This window comes from Podarcis melisellensis (assembly GCF_964234715.1).
Source record: "Podarcis melisellensis genome assembly, chromosome: 6".
Classification (NCBI taxonomy): domain Eukaryota; kingdom Metazoa; phylum Chordata; class Lepidosauria; order Squamata; family Lacertidae; genus Podarcis; species Podarcis melisellensis.
This window is the reverse complement of record NC_138538.1, coordinates 41954096-41976087: the sequence shown is the minus strand read 5'-3', so window position 1 is coordinate 41976087 and position 21992 is coordinate 41954096. Positions and strand designations below refer to the sequence as shown.

At 43.9% G+C, this 21992-nt stretch overlaps 1 protein-coding gene across 7 annotated transcripts in view; it reads left to right on the top strand.

The window, feature by feature from the left end:
• The window catches only part of ATP2B4 (ATPase plasma membrane Ca2+ transporting 4), a 165964-nt gene that overhangs the window by 100195 nt on the left and 43777 nt on the right, over nt 1–21992 (top strand). For 5 of the 7 annotated variants that reach the window (XM_081914547.1, XM_081914553.1, XM_081914548.1 and 2 more), the window contains exons 4-10: nt 8948–9205; nt 10021–10146; nt 10975–11100; nt 15093–15128; nt 17176–17340; nt 19701–19915; nt 21065–21307. In XM_081914547.1, coding sequence (XP_081770673.1) covers nt 8948–9205; nt 10021–10146; nt 10975–11100; nt 15093–15128; nt 17176–17340; nt 19701–19915; nt 21065–21307 — 1169 coding nt within the window. The remainder of the gene's footprint in view (nt 1–8947; nt 9206–10020; nt 10147–10974; nt 11101–15092; nt 15129–17175; nt 17341–19700; nt 19916–21064; nt 21308–21992) is intronic. The other 2 variants (XM_081914550.1, XM_081914552.1) reach the window with 1 other exon arrangement.

The following is a 21992-nucleotide window of genomic DNA, read 5'->3' as shown; positions in this document are numbered from 1 at the left end:
TCTTACTTGAAATAATTTTGTAACAGCATTAGCAAAGATGTTTTAAAAGCATAGGAAGGGTGATAAATACATTGGGATTAGGTGAGTGCTGACCACTGACTCTAAAACAGCCTTCACCAATCTGGTGCCCTCCAGATATTTCAGACCACAATGCCCAACAACCCCAGCCCTAAACTATACCTTAGTAGCCTCTGGTTAGGAAATAACTGAGCCATGACTTACTGATTTTGGCTAGCTTGTGATGACTCTTCTTGCTAACCTGTGGGTTACGACCATTATCAGCGGGGCGTCTTGACTTAGCCTTCCTCACAGTGGCTGTTTCCTACAGAACCCATCAGTTAAGAATTCCACGTTGAGTAAGACCAATGATTAATTCAGTCCAGTGTCCTGTGACTGACAGAGACTAGACGGAATGCAGGAAAGAGCTTGAGGTTTAAGGGAGTGGGGAGTTTGTATACTCTTACTGTCATGGTAGCAGCCAACAATCTTCTTGTCATGCACTTGTTCTGCTTCTCCTGTCTGGATCTTATCTAGCCCTTGAATGATATTCCTACTCTGGAAGTTTTATCTTTGGAGATACTCTAAAGCTTTGATGATCACTTTGGCACAAATAAAGGGAATCCTTTATTTTTATTTTTATTTTTCATCTGTTTCATCTGTTATTCTAAAAGCCTCCACAAATCCTGTGAACAAGAGTTTTATAGATTAACAGTGCATTACATAAAAACAATTTTTCATGAAAGCTGGTAATGGTTGATTTCATTGAGTTGCTCCCTACTTGTTTTCTTGGGAAATCTAATGATGGGATGGATCTCCATCTGTGCAAGATACCATCATAGAGACCAGACAAAAATTCAAGTTCCTCATTCACTTTTTCTGCCCTTTCCTTGTGGATGTTCCATAGTCTTACTTTCATCCATGATGCCATCCCTCAAAGGACAAGTACTGTTAAGACTTTAAGGGATTTCCTCATAATGGAAATTATCCTTGGCATTGATATTTTTTGTTCCCTGTTCTCAACAGTTTGCTCCCCTCCAGCTCTATTCTGCCTTCTTTTTGTGTGTGATATAATAGAACAGCTCATGGAATCAAGTTGTGCACACAGCAGCAATGATTTTTGATATGGGCATTGTTAGCTTTTTCTTGTGTTGTTCTCTCGCCATCCCCTTTCTTTTCTCCTAATAGTTTCTAACCTCTTGGCTTACCTTCATAGCTACAGTGGTGCATTGTTTATTTCAGCAATGAAAAATGACTCCAAAATCTGTTTTCTGAGTGGTGATTTAGAGCTCGATATTCTATGCTTACATTAAATAGTCGTTTCCAGTGAGCATTACTTTGCACTCATTGCACTGAATTTCATTTGGCATTTCACTGCCAAGTCATTTTGTTTTTTTTTGTAAAATCGTTCCATTCAGTCTATCCTTATCATCCTACAGCATCATTTACAATGCCTGCAATGCTAGAAATATGTTCCCCTCACTTGCCAGGTGAGTGTCACAGTTTGTGACATGACTAGACATGGAGTAGGTGGTCATCCTGTTGTCAGGGCTGGGCCGTGGGCAGACATTTGGAGTGAGTCAGGAACTGGGAGTCCAGACTGAAGAGCAATTGGGATGAGAGAGGGCAAACCAGAAGGCAGGACTGAAAGCCAGAAACTCATAACACACCAGAGCAAAGTTGCACTGAAACAGGAAGCTCTCTTACACTCTTTCCTGTCCAGGAGGAACCAATGGCCACCCTGGGAGGAGTCAGTCCAGAAGATTCTTCACTAAGAAGCTGTAGTGTCAGAGATAGGCACAATGTCTCTTCCCTAGAATTTATCCTGCTGCCCATGTTACTGTTTCTTATTGCCATGTTTCAGGCCGTGCCCGGGTCATAATATTTTGAGGTAGTCATCTTGCTTGACTTGAGTACAGCAACATCCACAGGGCCATCACATTAGTAAGCAGGATATTTACCCCATAGTGGTCAAGAACTGTCAAGCAGCTGATCTAACCATTTGTCATTGGTAGTTGCTTAGCAACATAAATTAAGCTGCCCTCTCTCAGCCTGGAAAAATGGTTTGTCCAGGAGGGAAGAAGACAAGGGAGAAGGGCAGTGATGAGGAAGTATTAGGAGTTGGGTAATAGCATGGGGAGATTCCAGAGGATCCATGGTGTTTCCAGGTCCAAAGCTCAGTCCTGGAGAACTTCCATTTATGCTTGGCTATCCCAGAATATAGCCTGATTCACTAAGACACTGCACACATCTCTTCCTATTATTGTCCATGGATCCAGATTATTTCTCCTGTCCTCAGTTCTTCATCTTTTCATGTGCTGTCTTCCTTCTCCTGTCTTGACCTTAGCTAGCTCCAGGAAGCTGTGCCTTGAAGGATATTCCTACTTGCCCTTCCTTGAAAACCATTTTTCTTTGGAGCTGCTCAAAAGCTTTGGTGCTCACCTGGGCATTTGAGGAGTCTTCCAGTCATTCCCATCTTGTCAAATGTGTCTTAGTTTCTTCTTGAGTCTTTTATCTCTTGGAGCCTGAGTGCTGGCTTAAGTTACTCTCTGGGCCCGTATCCTGTTCAGCACTTGGTTGGTGTTCCCTTTGACAAATGGTCCTGTGTCTGTTTCTATCCTGACCCTGTTGTCAGCCTGAATTCTGGTCCCTAAGTATTTTTACAGGCCTTAGTGCTCACCTAAGGCATATCTTGAGCCTTTATCTTAAATGTGCTTTTAGCAGGAGCTGTTTTTAATGTGGCTGCTCTATAAGGTCATCCCGTGGGTGGACTATACCAATTCTCTTCTGACTACTACAATTTTCACTGATTTTTCTGGGACTAAAGTGACTCACTGTCCTACAGTTCCACAAACAACTTTATAGCCTTTAAGACACACACATACACACATAGAATGCAGCATTACAATGACTGCCTTCTGTACCTCTGCCACATAAACTGATTTTATACAGTTAGCAGTTTTTGTAATTTCATTGTTCTGATCTCTGGTACTTTTGAGTGAATACCATCTGTTCTGTGTGACTTATTGCTGTCTAGCTTATCAATTTGCTCTTAAATGTCTCTTATTGAAAGATCAATTTGTGACAGTGCTTTAGATTTATTGCCGAAAATGTGCCACTTTTTCAGCTGTACTTCTTAATTTAGGGCCTTCTATCCAGTGATCTCTGAGCCCTGAGGCATTCCAAAGCCCCTCAGTAAAGTAGCTGATTGTGCCCTGTTATTAAAATTGAATTAGGGAAATGTTAAATTATATGTTAACATATCTTATATGGGATCTAAAAATTAATTCCAGAGAGAATAAAGAGACATATTTTATTGGCATATGGATATAGGGGAAGGGAATGAAAATGCTTTTCCTGTTAAGTCTCTCATAAGTTGTTAAATCCCTTATATCCTTGCCTGATCACTGAGACTTCAGGTGAGTCTGTGTTAGTTGTTCCCGTGGCTCAGGTACATGACTGGTAGCCACTAGGAGCCATGCATTTAGTAATGTGGGCTCTATTTTATGGAACTGCCTTCCAGTTGAGGTCAAACAGGCGCCTCTCTGCTTAACTTCCAGAGCCTAATGGTTTTTAAATCATCATCACCCAAGCAGGCATTTTTATTGACATCTGATCTTATAGTTTTAACTGATTTTTATTTTTTGCATTGCATCTTTGTAAGCCATTTAGAGACTATTGCCATTAAGGGATATATAAATTGTTTGAATAAATGAATATATATTAAATTCACAGGACCTCCATTAACTCATTCTTCTCCAACTTGGAACCCACCAGATGTTATTTGTCATGTTCGCATGCCTTGGTCTTAACCTGCCTGCAGTCTCCCACCATTCTTGGCCATGAAGACAGGGGTTGATGGGAGTTGTAGTTTAAATACCTAAAGGACACCAGCTAAGAGAAGTCTACTCTAGGTTGGTCCCACAAATCACTCCCATGACTTCATGTGGGAGGGGATTGTACAGTGGTGCCCCGCAAGACGAATGCCTCGCAAGACGGAAAACTCGCTAAACGAAAGAGTTTTCCGTTTTGGAGGTGCTTCGCAAAATGAATTTCCTTTGGGCTTGCTTCACAAGACGAAAATGTCTTGCGAGTTCCTGCGGGGTTTTTTCCCTCCCCCCCCCCTTTTCCTAAGCCGATAAGCCGCTAAAAGCCTCTAATAGCGCTAATCTGCTAATCCGTCAATGGGCTTGCTTCGCAAGATGAAAAAACCGCTAGACGAAGAGACTCGCGGAACGGATTCTTTTCGTCTTGCGAGGCACCACTGTACATTCCATCTGTTCGCCACTCTCAAATTCATGGGATAACCAATGCTCCAGTAGATTTGAGTATGATAATTTCTCCCACAATGCTTTTAGACATGAGATTTGCTATGGGAGAGGTTGCTGTTTATTCCATGCTTCAGCGCATGCACAGAATTTGGTACTGGACCTAGAATTCATTTTTTCTTTTAAAAAAAAAGCTTTCTTTTTTTTAGATTTTATGACTGTGTAAATAGGCTTGAATGAAAGTATGTGGGCCGTGCCTAATGAAACTTCAGATGAGTAGGATTTGAATGAGCAAGTGGCAGGGCTTCAGTGAATTGCAGATTTTTTTGCTGCTAATGACCAGCACAAGAAGATTAAATAACACAAAGAAGCAACTATGTGCATATTTGTTGAACTTACATATGTACACTCATATGAAGAGGTTGTAGCATTCTGCTCCTCTGGATACAAAATTTAGCACAAGATTTTTCTCTCTCTGAAGATTTACATATTTTTTACTTTCTTTAATATGTCTGCTGTGCCCTTCAGCAATATACTCTCAGGGCAGCGAACAATCTATAAGAGTAATTAAAACCATATCAAAACAACATACCAAACATATTAAGATAGCAGAGGCATGATTAAAACACATGAGAATATCACGGAGGCAGAATAAAGCCAATTTAGATCGCAATTTGATGGAATTTATCTTTACCTGGCACCATGAAGACATAGGATTGGTTGCCAAGTGAGTCTCCCTGGGGTGGGAGGGCTAGGTGCTTCAGCCAAGAAGGCTTCCACTTAATTTCCACTAAGACATCCACCTAATTTCAGAGAGCAGAAGCAGCTTGTCCCTGGTCCCTGATGATGGCTTCAGTATATGGGCAGGTGCATAAGGAAGAAGGTTGCTCATCACTACTGCTGTGAAGGGCCACTGGGCTTAGTTAACATCCATTTAGACTCACCTGGAAGTAGGTTTCTCTGAATGCAATGGAGATATCTCCTAAATAGGTGTGTGTGGAACCACACTGATAAGCTGTAGTTGAATTGCTGCTTTCCTCAACTGCTCTAATATGGTTGGTCAATTACTACTGATGTGAAGTGGCATGTAAGTGGCCTGCATGTAAGCTCTAACAGAATTGTCACAGGCTCTGCTGTTGCATTCTGTTCCATTTAACTCCACCATTTACATTACTTGAGCCATTCAGGAGTGCTTATGCCACAGTGAAATTTGTTCATCTTTAACGTGCAACAGACATCTACACTCCTGTGGAAATTTTCATGTAATATGCCCACTAGGCGGTCTGGGACCAAGAACCCCACAATTTTAAGTGGCTCTGCTGCTGCAAGATTATGACCACCATTCACATTCCACACAATTAAATCTGAAAACTAGATGTAGCCCACGGCTCACGGCAAATTTCCAGTGTGGCCCTTGCTGCTCAGCAAGCTGGTCTTTTTATAGAGCTTACCTTTACCAGCTAATGTGTTTATAATTGCGTCAGTTACTGCCTGCTGTGTGGACGAACCTCCATGGACATTTCAAAAAGCTTTACGCTAAGCCTTTAGCAGCATCCATCAGGCTCATGGATGAAAGCAAGTTGATCAGAGGACGTCTTTTTGTTGTCTAGAAAGATATTATCTCTGCAGTTTGGGGAATTTAGTAGTAATTCTCTCCTCTTCTGCATGCTGCATGGTTTCCAGTAAAGATTAGTCCAAATTTCCTCCTTACAGAACAATGGAGAAGCGAAAGGGCTGCACATCAACAGAGCTCTGATGAACAAAGGTTTTCGGATGGTGGCCTGCAAGCTCTATTCAGGTGGCCTGCAGAAAGGTTACAGAACAGTGACAGATATTTGGACTTGCTCTCACCTGATTTGATTTGTTTCCTGAAAAGTGAGATCAAGGCCATTTTGATGTAGATGTTTCTAACAGACTAACAAGACCCTGGCCAAGGGCCTACTATTTTTACAATACAGTGTGGTCGATATAAATAATTTTAAAAATAAATAAAATTTAAATATTTCCCCTAAAAATTCGCTAGCTAAAGCAGGCTGTTCTTAGCAGCCCGGTCTAAGTCCTGTGATTTTTAAAGTGCAGTGCTGGTTTTGATAATGTCAGCACTAAAGAAAACAGTAAGATCAGAAGCAGTGTGTGCGTGTGCGTGTACTGCTGTGGGCCATTTTTTGATGATGCCAGATTGCAGGAGTAGAGGCTTCATACGTTTCATAGTATTCTTCCTTAATACTCCCCCTGAAAGTTCTCAAGATTCCAAATTCTGTGCTACATTCCACGTTCTGTTCTTGCATGTTGAACCTTCAGGGAGTCAAATTTCCCACAACCATGATTATAGTCAGGCTCTTTTCTCAGATGGCATTATTTTTAGGTGGCTCCTGTGCACAATAAACACACTCAAAATTAATTCTGTTTAATTAGCGAAAGCCATTGTAAACAATGCCACCTGAAAGTAGTTTTGGGTAGTGACGCTCCAGAGGTGCAATTCCCTTCCCAGACAAATTCACCTGTCACCATCATCAATTTCTTTTATATGTCAGCAAACACTGTCCTCTTCACCCATTTTTGTTATCGTCTGGTGTTACAGCTGTTGCATTTGGGTTGAGCTGGGTTAGGCTATTATTTTTATATAGTTTGAAGGGTTTTATATTGCAATTTAAAGTGTAAGCTGCTATGAGTGCTACTTTAAGTGGAAAGGAGTAAAAAACAACAACTTAATAAATAAAATATTCCCAGATTTTTCCAGTGTACTTGCAGATGTATACACAGTGTAATTGCTGTGAGCCGTATTTGGGCTTGGGGAAAAAATCTTCCCCAAACTGGATTAGCTGGTGGCCCTGGGGAGGTTTCTGCCCCACTCTATAACATCTGGGTACTTGCCTGAATTATCTGGAGCCATCCACTTTGCAGGCACCGGCTGTCATCTTTTGGCACTGCTTCTGACATATAGGTAACTTGATTTTAGTTTTATGTGTAGCTCACCCATCTTACAATCAGGGTGGCTTCCAACATGGTAGAATACACATAAAACAGTAATAAACATAGTTAAAATATAGCAACCTCAAAAGCATTAGATAAACCAGCTAAAACCCGAGTCCTAAGGGATATTAAAAAACCTTGTCTAAACAAGAATGGCTCTCAGCCTGCATCCCAAAAGAAGCAGGGCGGATTGCTAGCAAGTATCTTAGGGAGCTTCAAAGAACCACAGCCATTTCTGGTTCTGCCTTGCAGGCAGATGCTAAACCTGATAGCTCAGTAGTCCCTTCCAACTTTAAGATCCCAGGGGCTGGCTCATGCTTGCGTATTCATTACTTGGTGATAGCAACATCAAGTGATCCGCTCCTACAAATCTGAAGTCACTGCGAACACAGAGAGCCAGATTTAAGCAATATGGCAGGCTAGTGGAAGCCAGCACAGAGATTCCTGGTAGCACAAGAGGGTGCCCCTCCCAGACAGCCCACGCCTCTCCCAAATCTGTTGTAATGGGGTCAGGAGAAACCCTAGAACAGTGTGGGTGGGTCTGGGAAGGGGAGATCACCGCACCGGCCAAGCAGAAATGCTTGTGCTGGTGGCACAATTGTATCAACACGACACTGAATTCCACCAAAGGTTTTCATCTGAGACCCTTCACATGTTTTCAGCTGCATGGAAATTATAGTCTTCATGATCTAGGATACTAGGTACAGTTGTTTACTGCTTCCCTAAGATGGGAAGGATGGAGAGGAGAGAAGTTAAGGTGTGTGTTGGGGATGGCTTTGGGGTTTGGGGGGGTCAGAGAGAACCATTGTGGTACCTTCTGACAGTTTGCTTTGGTTTGTGGACTTTTCCTTGTTTCCCCTGAATTTGGGGGTGGGATAGCTTTGTGGGGTAACAAGTCAAACCAAGAGAGGAAACCATTTTTCCTAATGGTTTTGTATGGGTATGACCTTTCAGAGACAGAGTAATGTTGAACCTGTGAGCCAAGGTGGTTTGGAATAGCTGAGGAAAGGGCAATAAATAGGGCCAGAATGACATTGAGAAAAGAGCGAGTGGTACTTTTGTTATTTTATGTTTCTTAAATGTCCTTGGTCGGTGTCATCAATACATTTAATGCCTTGTGAATGGGCTGTCCCTGAGCATGTCTCCTTCAATGAATAGGAGTTTTCCATCAACTGTGCACAGACTTTCCTTGCCACTGTCCAGCTACAAGGCTCCAGGCCCAATCTTCACACATTTTCCCTCAGAAGTAAGTCCTGCTGTGTCCAGCAGGATTCACTTTTGGTCAGTGTGTAGAGGGTTTTAGACTTATGCTTTTGAAAATGTGTTAATATGCTATGTAGTGACCTTTATTATGTGGATAAAAATAATTCCTCCCTTTTTGACTCTTTGTCATTCTGAGCTTCTAGTGCAATGTGCCTTCCTCTGCTTTCAAAGGGACTCACCAAGGGCACTTGTTACAAAAAAAATCCCCAGACTAGTTCCTTCCTTATTTTGTATTAATGGTTTGGAGAACATTATTACTTCCCTCGTCTCACTACCTGCTCATCATAATATGGGCAGGTAGCAAGTATTATGCTAGTGTCACAAACAAATAATTCCGTTTTATGGTTTTTTGTGAAGGGCAACTGGCAGAGAGTGGCTGTAAAAGTAAGTTTGTTACTGAAAACATTCTCTCTCTCTCTCTCTCTCTCTCTGTCATCCCATGGCAGTGTGTGGGCAAGCAGCAGCTGGCGTAGAGGATGAAGGTGAGGCTCAAGCTGGATGGATTGAAGGGGCAGCCATCCTCTTCTCGGTCTTTATTGTGGTGCTGGTCACGGCCTTCAATGACTGGAGCAAAGAGAAGCAGTTCCGGGGTCTCCAAAGTCGGATCGAACAGGAACAGAAGTTCACGGTCATCCGGAAGGGGCAGGTTATCCAAATCCCTGTGGCTGAGATTGTGGTGGGGGATATTGCTCAGATCAAGTATGGTGAGTGAAATACGGTAACTGGCTGGACAATCTGCTCCTTCTTTCCATATGTCACGGTGTTTTTGTCATTCGTTATTATCCCTGAGCTATGTGAATGTTCTGCACTGGCAGTGGAAATGTCTCTTATCCATCAGAGAACTTCATTCCCGATGATAGAGGTGGGTGTGATAGGCCTGAAAGTTATGAGAGCAGCTGGGGCAGTGTTGTGTTGGTATGGTGTAGGAGGTGAAAAATGATGTGGGAAGATATTATGGGCAAACGGCAGGGATGGGGAAACTAACAGTAAGTTAAGGAGAAAGAGAGCTAATGGATTTTTGGTGTATTATAGAGTTGGTCAGAGAAATGCCCATCTTCCAACAATACACCAAAAATCCATTAGCCCTCTTTCTCCTTAACTCTCCCTCCTATTTCTGACCAACAGAATTGGAAGATGGGCATTTCTAGAAAGAAGTGAGGAGGGAAATGGCTGTGTAGTATGAAGAACCCAGCACTGAGGTCACTCATGGGTATTCAGTAGTTGTGCAAATAAGATTTCTGAGCCAAAAAATAAGGTTGAAGATGAAAACATCAGATTCCTTCAGATTCATATTAACGCATCCCAGTTATTAGCCTGCCTGAAAACCCGCATACTGTCTATATCTGTTCTGAACTTTCTTTCCTGCAAGCATCACACCAACCCCATAACCTGTCTTTCTGTAGAAATGCAAGTTTGGTGTATTTCTGGATCTCAGAAATTAGTGAAAATGGAGTCACTTCAGGTTTGGTGGAGAATAGCTGGAAACTCTTGAGAGTATGTTGATTTTTGCTTCTTCCAGGTGATTTGTTGCCTGCAGACGGGATCCTGATCCAAGGCAATGATCTGAAAATTGATGAGAGCTCTCTGACTGGGGAGTCAGACCAAGTGAAGAAATCTCTGGATAAAGACCCCATGCTGCTTTCTGGTAAGTCTGTCATGATTGCCAACTCGGATCCTGGTATACATTAGGGACAGTAAGTTGAACTCCAGCCCATTTGGTGTTGTGTTTGAGTTCTTTTTATCCTGGGGGCATCTGCTTGTAATTATCCATGCCCTGCTGGCCATCCTTAGTGGAGATTCCATAAGCTTTTCTGTGATAGAGAAGTTATGTTGTGATGCTCTAGGACGTTATAGACAGGATTATCCTCTTTCACTCTGAGCAATGAGGTGCTATGTTGACAGGCCTAAAGATTGATCCTCTGCTGGAGGAGCATGCACACTTTGAACTGCCAGCATAACAGGCTTCTTCCTCCTGTTTCATTCTCAGTAAGCACATGGTGATGTGTGCTGGAATATGACGCTCCATTCATTGCCCAACAAAATAATTCATTCTGTGTAACATCCCTGATGCCTTTCTTCGGCATGGGGATCTATGGAAGGAAAAAGCAAGGGTAGCTCAAGAACTGAGTTGCCCTTATCCAGCTATCTGTTGTGGGCACGTGGGCTCTCATTCGCTCATGGAGTTCACATCTGAAAGAGCTTCCCCATTCCTTCTTACCAGAGAAGCCAGCTCTGTGCATGCACTTATTTGCATATGCTTTGCTGCCCCTTTCATTGAAATTAATGGAGAAGCCAGTGCACACATGAAATGAATGGCAAAGCTAGCGCACACATGAAGCTCTGGAAATCGCAGGTGAACCTAGAAATGAGGCTCCATCTTCTATTTTTCTCTGCACTTTCTCGCAGAATTCATTGTGCTTTCTCCATTCCTCCTGGTTGCCTTTCTCCACATTTTGCCTTCTCTTTTCAACAGGGACTCATGTGATGGAGGGCTCTGGTCGAATGATGGTCTCGGCTGTGGGTATCAACTCACAAACTGGAATCATTTTTACTCTACTGGGTGCTGGAGAAGGGGAAGAGGAGAAGAAGGTCAAGAAAGGTAAGAAGATTCTGGAGCCAGGCTTTTGTGGGAAGCATCATCTGAGAGTTCCTTAGGTGTATTAACACTTGGTGGCTGGAGTGGAACACATGCTCCCCTTTGTGTGAGTGTCTGAACTGAAACCCTGTGAGTTTTAGGAGGAGGAGATGTTGGGAGTTCTGCATCCAATGCTGTGAACTCAAGAGGTAGCCGGTACAGGCATTGCCAATGAAAGAGGCTAGTGAATTTCCAGCAACTTCTTCTTGTTTCCTATTCAGCTGCCGCTCAGTAAAGTTGAAAAGTTGGGGTGGGGTTGGTGGGGACAGGATTCCTTGGGGCCTACTATCCATAACTACTTTTAGAAACAATACATGGATTTGCTCCACTGAGCTACCTTCTTAAGCTGGCAGAGTTAGCTTTCTTAAAAGGGACACATGGGAATTTCAATAAAGTGTTGCAGCATGGAGTGGAACAAATAGGGCAGCAACCAGCCAGCCATGACATTCTCTCAAACATCCAGTTCCATCCCCCCATGCCAACAGTCAGTATTCCATGGGAATTGAGAATGTTCAGTTTGCACTGGGCTATTTATTTATAAGAAATATTTATATACCACTTTATCATAAAAATATCAAAGCAATTTACAGAATAGAAACATGAAACATAATATCATAGAATAAAAACATTAACATGTTAAAAACAGGCATCTATAACCATTGTGGAAGTACCGTTATCGCCTTGATAGGCCTGGCAGAAAAGAAAAACTTTCAGCAGGTGCTTAAAAGTTGGAAGATGCCTGCTGAATCTCTGTTGGGAGAGCATTCCACAGGACTGGGCATATGACATCTAAAAACCTCCAAGTCTGCTGATACCTCACTGTTGTGTGTGGATGGTGCCGTTTTGGCTGTATAAGGTTAGGCACTTAGAGAATGAGTTTAGTTAGGATAAAGACAAGTCAATAGTCTATCAATGGCTATTTAGTCATAGCATTACACCTCTGAATAGCCAGTGCTGGAGTTAAGCAGTGGGACAGAGGATTGTTGCTTCTGAGCTTCCCAAAAACATATGTCTGAGTTCTCTTTTAGAACTCTTAGTGTGATCAAGTAGAATTTTCCTCATGTTCTCTAAACCCTGAAAGGGAAGTTGACACATCGTTGGAATGATCAAAGTCCTCCCCAAGCTCCTTGTCCCTAACACGTTGCCACCAAGTACATATTTCTCCTCTGTTTTTTGTTGTAATCTGAAATTATGAAGCCCCTGCCTTACTGAAGTTGGAATAGAGGGAACAGTAGGATGCATACGTTCTGCCATCATTCATGGATAACTTGATTGGGAGAGGTGTCTTGTGAAAGAATTCTGTTCTTTCTACCAGCTACCTGTGCAGGCTGGTGCCCATGGTCCACTAGAGCAGTATTTTCCAACCTTGGGTCCCTAAACATTTTTGGACTACAATGCTAATTGTCCCTAACCATTGGCTAAGAGTCCAACAGCATCTAGTGGGGGACCAGAGATGGAAGAACACTGCTTGGAGAATGTTATCACTGAAATTAGTAATAAGGAATACATTCTGTAGCATTTTACAAATACATTTGTTAACTTGTTCATCCCCAGACCGACCAAGGGATAGCTCAGTTGGCAGAATATGAGACTCTTAATCTCAAGAGTTGTGGGTTCGAGCCCCATGTTGGGCAAAAGATTCCTGCATTGCAGTGGCTTAGACTAGATGACTGTGGGGTGTGTCATTCTTAGTCTAATTTTTCAGAAAAATAAACTCAAACTGGACCATAGTAGCTTGGGTCCAGACAGTCCTAACTAACCATTGATTTCATACTCTTAAGCATGATAAGGGCTGGCTCTACACCAGTACTTCAAATGCTAAGCATGATCAGAGCTGGTTTATAGCAAAGCAGTCAATTTGAATCAGAGCAGGTCAGTGTGCATTTGACTATGCTGGCACATAAGCCAATCTAATTCACACCCAGTTCTTCACAGTAGGTTTGGTTTCCAAAAAAGGCTTTGATGCTTTCTCACTTTCCACCGAAACACGTTGGCATGTCATTTTCACGAACAGAACCCTGCCCACAGGTCTGACTTGCTCACTGCAGTTAGCAGAAGTGGCACCTGTACTTTTAACCCAACCCGACAAGCCATGCAGTGGGATCGCCAGCATCCTCCCCACTGAAACAATACTAATGGACAGCCAATGTCGGAAGCATTAAACAGACAGGGACAGAGTGAAGCAGAGAAGAGACTGTTGTTCCCCCAGTAGCCAGATGGGAGTCAACACTGTCTCTCCAGGGAATTTTGTTTTGTTGTCTTGAACTAAAAATAAAATATATTGATGAAGCTGGGTTGGAGAGTCAGGTGTGTGCGCATTTGTACGCACAGGAGTTGCCTCTTCTTCCTAACCTTTTGGAAATTCGGAACTGGAAGAAATTGAAATACCTGCAGTAGTAGCTACTAGCTTCACCAAAAAACATCATTTAGTACCTGGAGGGTGCAAAATGAATTGAGCCGCACCCCCAAGGCTTAGTAGAGCTTCTACACCCACAGAGCTCTGCAGAAACTGTTGCTGCTGAATCAAGCAGACCAGTTAATCGGCCATAGTAAAAACAGACCCCCTTCCCCCGCCCAGCCCACCCAAAGATACTGAGCAATATTATTCAGTATGTGCCCTAGTTGCATAAAGAAAGTAGTCATGTTGGTGGAGGTGGGGTTCTCTCTCTCTTCTGGGGGAAAAATACAAATAAAGAATCCTGAACATTTAAAAATCAAAACATTGCCATCAGGATAACCATTCCACTCCTCACTCAGTCTGGCTCTATAATTATGTTTGTGCAAATCCCATCAAATTCCATGGAACCTATGCATGAGTGTGTGTGTGTAGGGTTGTGTGCTGTTAGTCACTTAATGCAGATTTATTGCCCCAACACACTCTTTTTTTCCTTTTTCCTTTTTTGAACCGCTGTTCCATACTTACAAACTGGGGCAGTGAATCAGTGGTAAAAGGATGGATTTTTCCTATTCTTTTAAGTTCATAAATTGACTGGTTGGTAGGAAATCAGGGTGCGGTAGTTATTCTGGATTAATTAGTCTCAACTAAAAGGGCTGCATCTGGCAAAATCCGCATGCCAAACTTTATTCAGGTCTGCTGAGGGCAGACTGAAATCCATAAGAAAATGATGCAAAGCTGCTTTGCTGGAGGGGATGCTCTCTCTGATCTTTGCAGGTTTACATCACACTGTGGGCCATGGACTTATATGGCTGTGGCATATTATGAATTCTAATTGCCTGCTTCTATTAGCACTGTTTATGAACTGTCCTGTAGAGAGGATTGGAGTCAATCTGCAACTCTCCCAATATGATTCATTCCTCAGTAGGAACAGTTCTGGGCAAGCTCTGTACTGCTCTTCCATTATACAAAGATCTCCTTCCTGAAGAAAGTGGAGTAGCAAAGAATTTTATTTAGCATTTGGCAGCTGCTCTGGAATGTAACCTGAGCAGAGGTTCCTTATATTAATGCTTTTGAAGATGTTTTATTTGGGTTTGGGAGGCAGGGAGGGCCTGATGCACCAGAGTTTGGGAGTCTCTAGATTAGAAATTCCACATGAAATGGAAGTCCAAGGATAAGCTTCCCCATTTGTTGTTGCAGGGAGCTGAACCAAACCCCACCATCATTCCCCCGATATCCATTAGTCCCAAGGCTAGTTCCATTGATTCGAAGCGATGCTTGTTTCTGCAGCTGCTTGCTGCTTCCATTAGAGCGAAGGCAAAAGCTGGAAGGTGGGGATTTGCAGTGGCCTTTTTAGTTGTGAGGAACGTTGGACTTCTCCAGCCCTGTTGCGATGGTGCTCAGCCCAGGTGGCAGCTGTGTCGTGCATAGCTTTCCTCCCATGTCCGACAGCCTCCCCAAGAGAGCACTGAGCCCCCGCATACGGGTGTCCACCAACAGGGACATCGATGTCACAAACCGTGTGCTCAGTGCTCCACCCTTTCTCTCTTTGTCTGAACAGGTAAAAAACCCGGAGCCCCCGAAAATCGCAACAAAGGTAACCAGCCTCTCCATCCTTTGAACCAGCACCACACTAACTACTGAGCATTCCTCCTTCCTTCTTCCCATGAGTCTGTGCTCTTTGTTGCTACGGCGGGATCTCGCCTTGTTGTTCTAGAAGAGGGTGTAATGATTAACATAGTGCTAACCACCCACCACTTCTGTCCTTGCTGGGCAGCTTCCCATATCTGGCGTTGCAGCACCCCCTGCTAGCTGAGCATTGCATTTCAGGGCTGACGGGTTTTAGTCATACATATTTTTCTCCAGTCCCTAAGTTTCAAAAATTGTTCATTTCTTCATGAAGAAAGGATAGGCTGCTGTACGCAAGATGTAAACAAAAATGCAAAAAGTGTCAAGGAACATAAGAAAGCACTCCCCCCCCCCACAGTTAAATTTGTGAGGTTGTGCTGAAAATGAAATTGCAGCTTCTTATCCTGTGGGATCCCACAATATTTTAGCTTGGTGGAATTGTGCTAAGCTGCATAAATGCCCAGGATCACCCCAATTATTATCTCATTCTGCTCCAAACCCCTAAATCTTTACTTTTTAATCAGGGGCCTGAGGTGGGTCCAGCACACCTGGTCATTACACTCTGTTCTTCTCATGGCCTTTTGAATCAAAGTGAGTGTCTATTCTCTGATATGTTTCACCCCCTGTTCTTTCCAGGCTATGGTGAAGAAGCCCATTTCTGCACCTGTCTGTTCTCCCTCTTCCTATACCTTCTCCTTTCTCTTTCTCTTCCTTTTTTCTCAACAGTTTTGAGTTTTCCCTTCTTCTGATCTGAACTCTTGGGTTATTTTGGGATTGGCCCCCACTCCCCCATCATGTCCTTCAATCCTAACTGTGCAGATCAGTTACAAAGCAGCCATGTACACATTCATCTGAACCTGCATCACTTTGGGAAGAGAAAAAAGGTGGGGGGAACTGTTTTGTTTATTTCAGGGATTTTAGGGATTGAATCCTTGCCTCTGGAAGGTGACACAGATTGCTGCAGTTGTGCTGATATGCACCAGTTGAGGATCTGCCTCTTGTATTTTGGAGAGGTTCCAAAGACATTGTGGTCTAGACCACAAAAGTGACAGGTGGGAAACAGACTCACAGATTCCCTTCCTATTAGTTGACTCAGTCCTTGCCCCCTCATAATTAACCTTCCTCTTTCCCTCCCCACCCAACAACTCCACAATTGTTGTGTTATGTACAGTGAAAAAGACTAGCTCCCAGAGGCCTTAAAATGATCAATGAAAGGGATCTGATCAGAGGAAAGATTTTCCAGCTAAAAACAATTCTAGTTTTGTATCAATTATTCAGGTGATGATTTAAAATAAGAGCTAATCTTATCTGCTGTTCTATAAGGAGAACCTCCTGCATATATTAACTATCAAGCAGCTCGGATCACTTGCTGAACTCTTTTCAGTTCTTCAGCTGTAAACCATCCCAGAGCCTGGACAGAGGTTCCTTGCACTTTGTCCATCTGCGCTCCTGGATGCCTGCACTTGCCTCTAAAACAGCCAGTACCAGCCTCTGCTGAGGAGCAGAGGACTTTAGTCATGCCATGGGAGTCTGAGTATAATAGCTGTTCACAGGTTAGGTTTTGCGCTGCTTCCACCTTGCTACCTCAGTGAGGTAAGTACCAATAACTCCATCTTACAGAAATGCTCATGGAGGAGATGCCTTGCACAGGGACATGCAGCAAATCAGCAAGCCGATCTGGGAAACAGATCCCCAGAGTTGTGCCTCCTGTGCCTTCCTAGCAAGGCTGTCCTTCCTTCCAGGTGTAGTCATCTGAGATGTTGAAATGTATTGGCCTTTGGGAGGGGGGGATTTTTTTGCCACCTGCTTCAGTCATCTGTTCCGGAGGGATGTGAAACAGGGCTCCCTGGATGTCTAGGTTTACCAAGTGTCTGTGTCTGTTGTTGGGGTTCCTGTGCACTGGGATTCTCTCTCCCTCTCTGTGCCGTCCTTCCTTCTCTTTCTGTTGCACCTAAAGTGTTTCTCAGCTGTTCTTCCCACTCATTCGGCCACTGTTTGTTTCGCCCTGGATCCAGCAAAAACTCAAGATGGTGTGGCCCTGGAGATCCAGCCACTGAAAAGCCAAGAAGGGGTGGAAAACGAGGAGAAGGAGGAGAAGAAGAAGGTGAAGGTCCCAAAGAAGGAGAAGTCAGTGTTGCAGGGGAAACTCACCCGTTTGGCAGTTCAGATTGGAAAAGCAGGTGAGCATGTCAATAGAGGCAGGATTTGGCCGTTTATCAAGGCTGTTTCCCTAGTTTGTTTGTTGTGCATGGGCAAGGAAGGCAGATCCAAATCAAGCATGAAAGAAGTCAAGTGCAATTCCACTCAAGTGTTCAAAATCTGACTTAGGCTGCAATCCTGTGTGCATTTAGGGCGTATGGTGTAGTGGTTAAGAGCGGTAGTCTCGTAATCTGGGGAACCGGGTTCGCGTCTCCGCTCCTCCACATGCAGCTGCTGGGTGACCTTGGGCCAGCCACACTTCTTTGAAGTCTCTCAGCCCCACTCACCTCATAGAGTGTTTGTTGTGGGGGAGGAAGGGGAAGGAGAATGTTAGCCACTTTGAGACTAACTCAGGTAGTGATAAAGTGGGATATCAAATCCAAACTCTTCTTATCCATATTTCTTCTTGTCCCACTGCTTTCCCCTGGGGAAATCCACTCTTTATTGCTCAATTGGAGCAAATGGCAATTCAGGTTTTCTCTGAATTGACATTTGCTCCGATTGAGCACTAAAGAGTAGGTTTTCCCTGTAAAAGGAGCAGGACAAGGGGAAATCCACTTTGACCATGCCTAAAAAGTATGGGCCAGGCAAAAAACCGCTCAGACTCATGTTTTCTAGGCACGGGACAAGCAGAAGTGTGGGCAAGCCCTTAAATAGGATCATACCAGAATGAAGCCAGCAGAACTTACTTATGAGTAGGTGTAAATAGGATTGCTCTGTCAACCCAGCCCCATACTCAGTATTTATTCTGATTGGCAACACCTCTCCAGGGTCTTTTCTCTCCTTGCTATCTGCAATTCTTTTAACTGGAAAACCAGGGATTAAATCTGAAAACATCTGTATGAATGCCACGTTCTCTGTTGCTTCCTTACTGGTAATGTGAACACATTGTACATGGAAGGTTCCCAATTCAGTCCTACCATTTCTAGCTGAAGGGTCTCAGGTAGCTGCCTGGGAATTCGAAGAACTGTTGACTGTCAGAGGAAATAATATTGGGCCAGATGAACTAAAGTTCTGGCTGGGTTTAAATTTCCTTGTTCTTTTAAAGTGTGGTGGCCTCCTTCCCACTGTAACTGTACAAAGATCCATATCAGAATGATGTCAGAATGGCTCTTGATTAAATTTGTTGCCTTAGGGCCTAAGTGCAAACATGTACAACACCCCAAAGACCTTTACAAGAAATTGTTTGGAGGAAAGCTGGTTTTAGGAGGAACCATTTATGGCAGAGAAACAGGAGCAGCCTCTATGCTCCGAATTTCCAACTCCCAAAGCAGCTTTTCTGTAAAGGAAGAAAATACATACTACATTTGCATGTAGTGCTTACGGGAAGTGCCATAGCTTAGTGGTAGAGCATGCAAAAGGTCTCAGGTTCAATCCGCAGCGTCTGCAGATAATACTTTGCTCCCAGCTTCTGCGGGGAGACTCTTGCCCTGAAACCCTGGAGTGTCACTTCCAGTCAGTGTAGACTGTGCAATGCTAGAAGTTTACCAATGGTCTGACTCAGTAGAAGACAGCTTCCTATTTCCTAGGTCCAGCTGAGATTCCAGTTGACACTGCACCCCAATTGGCCAAAATAACCAAGACTTCCTCCCTGCCAGCCCTGCTAACCCAAGTGTTTTGAAAAATCCTGATTCATGACTTTTTCAAAAAAGGGGGAGAATAGGAAGATTGAATGAATAAAATTCGCTAGAGAGACTGTTCCTTTTTGTTTGCCTTTGAGCAAATTGCTCTCAGAGCAGATGCAGGCACAAGCAATGCCAACCATTTCTCTGCAGCTACGAGGCCGAGAAAAGAAGGTTCATCCTGAGTAATGAGTTCAAAGGCGGGGCAAAATTGTCTCATTGGTAACATGTGGCAGTGACTGACGGGGGTGACTTTGCATTCGCCCCTGCCTTCCTGATACTGGCTGTTGCTGCTGCTTACTGAGAGGGGGGAGTGCAAGGTGTAGGGAGCTCAGCCTGCTGCTGAGGCGATGGCAGAAGGGTCAGATTGGGTTTGCGGCTGCTCATGCCCCTACACTGAGCACCCTGTATCTCTCCCTCTTGCTAAGTGACAGTGATGCTTGACATTGGGAACCAAGCACCCCACACTGACCTCTGTTGTAGTCTCTACACCTCTTGGAGGAGAGAGAGATGACACAGAGAGGAAGTGCTCTTGTGCAAGTTAACTGGTGCATTGCAGTTCTCTCCAATGTGAGACCTAAAATCAGTAAGCTTTGATTAGTACCCCTCAGTCCAGGTTGGCAACTATAAAATTATCACTGTGGTCCAGCCAACCCTATGATCTTCTGGTGGTCTGCCCTCACCTGCCTTCTCTTTCTGTCCCTGTTCCTCCTCCTCAGGCCTGATTATGTCAGCCATCACAGTCATTATCCTGGTGCTGTATTTTGTGATTGACACCTTCGGGATTCAAGGAAGGCAATGGCTGGCCGACTGCACCCCCATCTACATCCAGTATTTTGTCAAGTTCTTCATCATTGGTGTCACTGTGCTCGTGGTAGCTGTGCCTGAAGGCTTGCCTCTGGCTGTAACCATCTCTTTGGCCTACTCTGTGAAGGTGAGAGGCTGGAAGCCAGAAGAGATTTTGGACCTGATATTGGCTGCCAGGTTGGGAGAGACAGGGCAGGGCTGGATCTGGAGGTTGGGTTGCTTTCTTCAGTTTTAGGGGGAAAGGCTATATTTGGATTTGCCACAACAGATTTATTGTGCAAGGAAGTGGAGAGTAAGGTGCTTTTTTCTTTGGAGTGCATGAAAGGAGTGGCTAGAAGCACTTGGAGTCGGAGTTTTACAATGTTAAAATAAGAAGCACATTTACTCAACTCGAGCCGGCCTCCACTTCTTACACCAAATGCTTAGATAGAAACTAAGATAGATGTGAGGTCTGTTCATCTCTCTCTCATTTTTACTCTAATGTGGCATTTAAGAATAATATTGTTTGGCACATCACCGAGGGGTTGTTTAGTTACAACTATTTCCCAAAGAGGCAGGTTTGCTTCCTCCCCTACTTTGATTTCTTTCATGCTTAATAATAATAATAAATTTCATTTATACACCGCCCTCCCTGGCCAGGACCAGGCTCAGGGAGGCTAACATCAAAGTATGATACATTAAAAACATTAATCACACAATCAATTAAAATACAGCTTAAAATAAAATTTGGAGCACAATAAAATCAGGTGGCAACCCATGGATTACAACTATACAGTGGTACCTCAGGTTACATACGCTTCAGGTTACACACTCCGCTAACCCAGAAATAGTGCTTCAGGTTAAAAACTTTGCTTCAGGATAAGAACAGAAATCAGGCTCCGGCGGCAGCAGGTGGCCCCATTAGCTAAAGTGGTGCTTCAGGTTAAGAACAGTTTCAGGTTAAGAATGGACCTCCGGAACGAATTAAGTACATAACCCGAGGTACCACTGTGACTATAGAGGATGGGAGCATTGAGTGCTTAGCAGGCCCAACTGTTTGTGCTGGTCTTATATGAGCTGGTGGAAAGGGTTAGGGAGGCCACTTACATACTGGGTATTATAACAAAAAAAGAGGGGGGTCAGACTGGGCCCCAACCAAAGGCCTGTCAGAACAGCTCCATTTTGCAGGCCCTGCAGAAAGAGACTAGTATTTTGCATTAGTTCAGTGGCCAGTCTGCCTCTTTGCCATTGAGTCTGTGTAACCCTTCTTAGTGATTCCTGTGTTTCCCTTGCACAGAAAATGATGAAAGATAACAATCTGGTTAGGCACTTGGATGCTTGCGAGACAATGGGCAACGCCACTGCTATCTGCTCAGACAAGACAGGTACTCTCACCATGAACCGTATGACTGTGGTCCAAGCTTATGTGGGGGACACCCACTACAGACAGATCCCTGACCCAGAAGCCATCCTGCCCAAGACTCTGGACCTCATCATCAACGGCGTTGCAATAAATTCTGCTTACACCTCTAAAATCTTGGTAAGTCCTGGCTTTGTGAAGGAGCTAGCATTGCCACCCTTCGTCTAGTTCACCAAGGAGAGGAGTTTAGCAGGGCCTTTCATCCACCTGAAGATTGCCATTCTGTGGTGGAAGGATTGGTGCACACACACTTCTTCCCTATGTATATAAAGCATAGTGTGCACCAGGCACTCCATGCACAAGCCCAGGCGCTTGTGGACTTCATTGGTGTTATCTTTTCCTTTCCATTTGTGCCTGTGTGCAACACGCATGCAGCGATGCACACATGCTCTCTCCTTCCACCACAGAACCAAAAGATGGACAAGCATCCTTGTGCTTGTCCCACAATTAAATCTGTTATCTTCAAGCATATCTTTAGTGTTCACAAGAATGCTTGAAAATGTCCAGTTCCTTCTGCTGCCTATGACCCTGTTTCTGAGGTGAGGGGGATCTCTTTTGGGAACCAGGATGGGGCCACAGATGGAGAAAGCAGCTCCCTCAAAGGAGAGCCTAACCGAGCTTCTTCTCCTTCCTTTGGTGTCTGAAAAGTGAAGCTGCTTTCTGTGTAATGATGCTACCAGTGCCATTTTCTCCAGAAGATCCCAGAGGTTGAGCTGCAATCCCTCTGATCCACCGTGAAAAAAGATGCTGTGAGCTTCACCATGCTGGCATCGTCTTACGAGACAGCTTAGAGAGCTGTTTTATT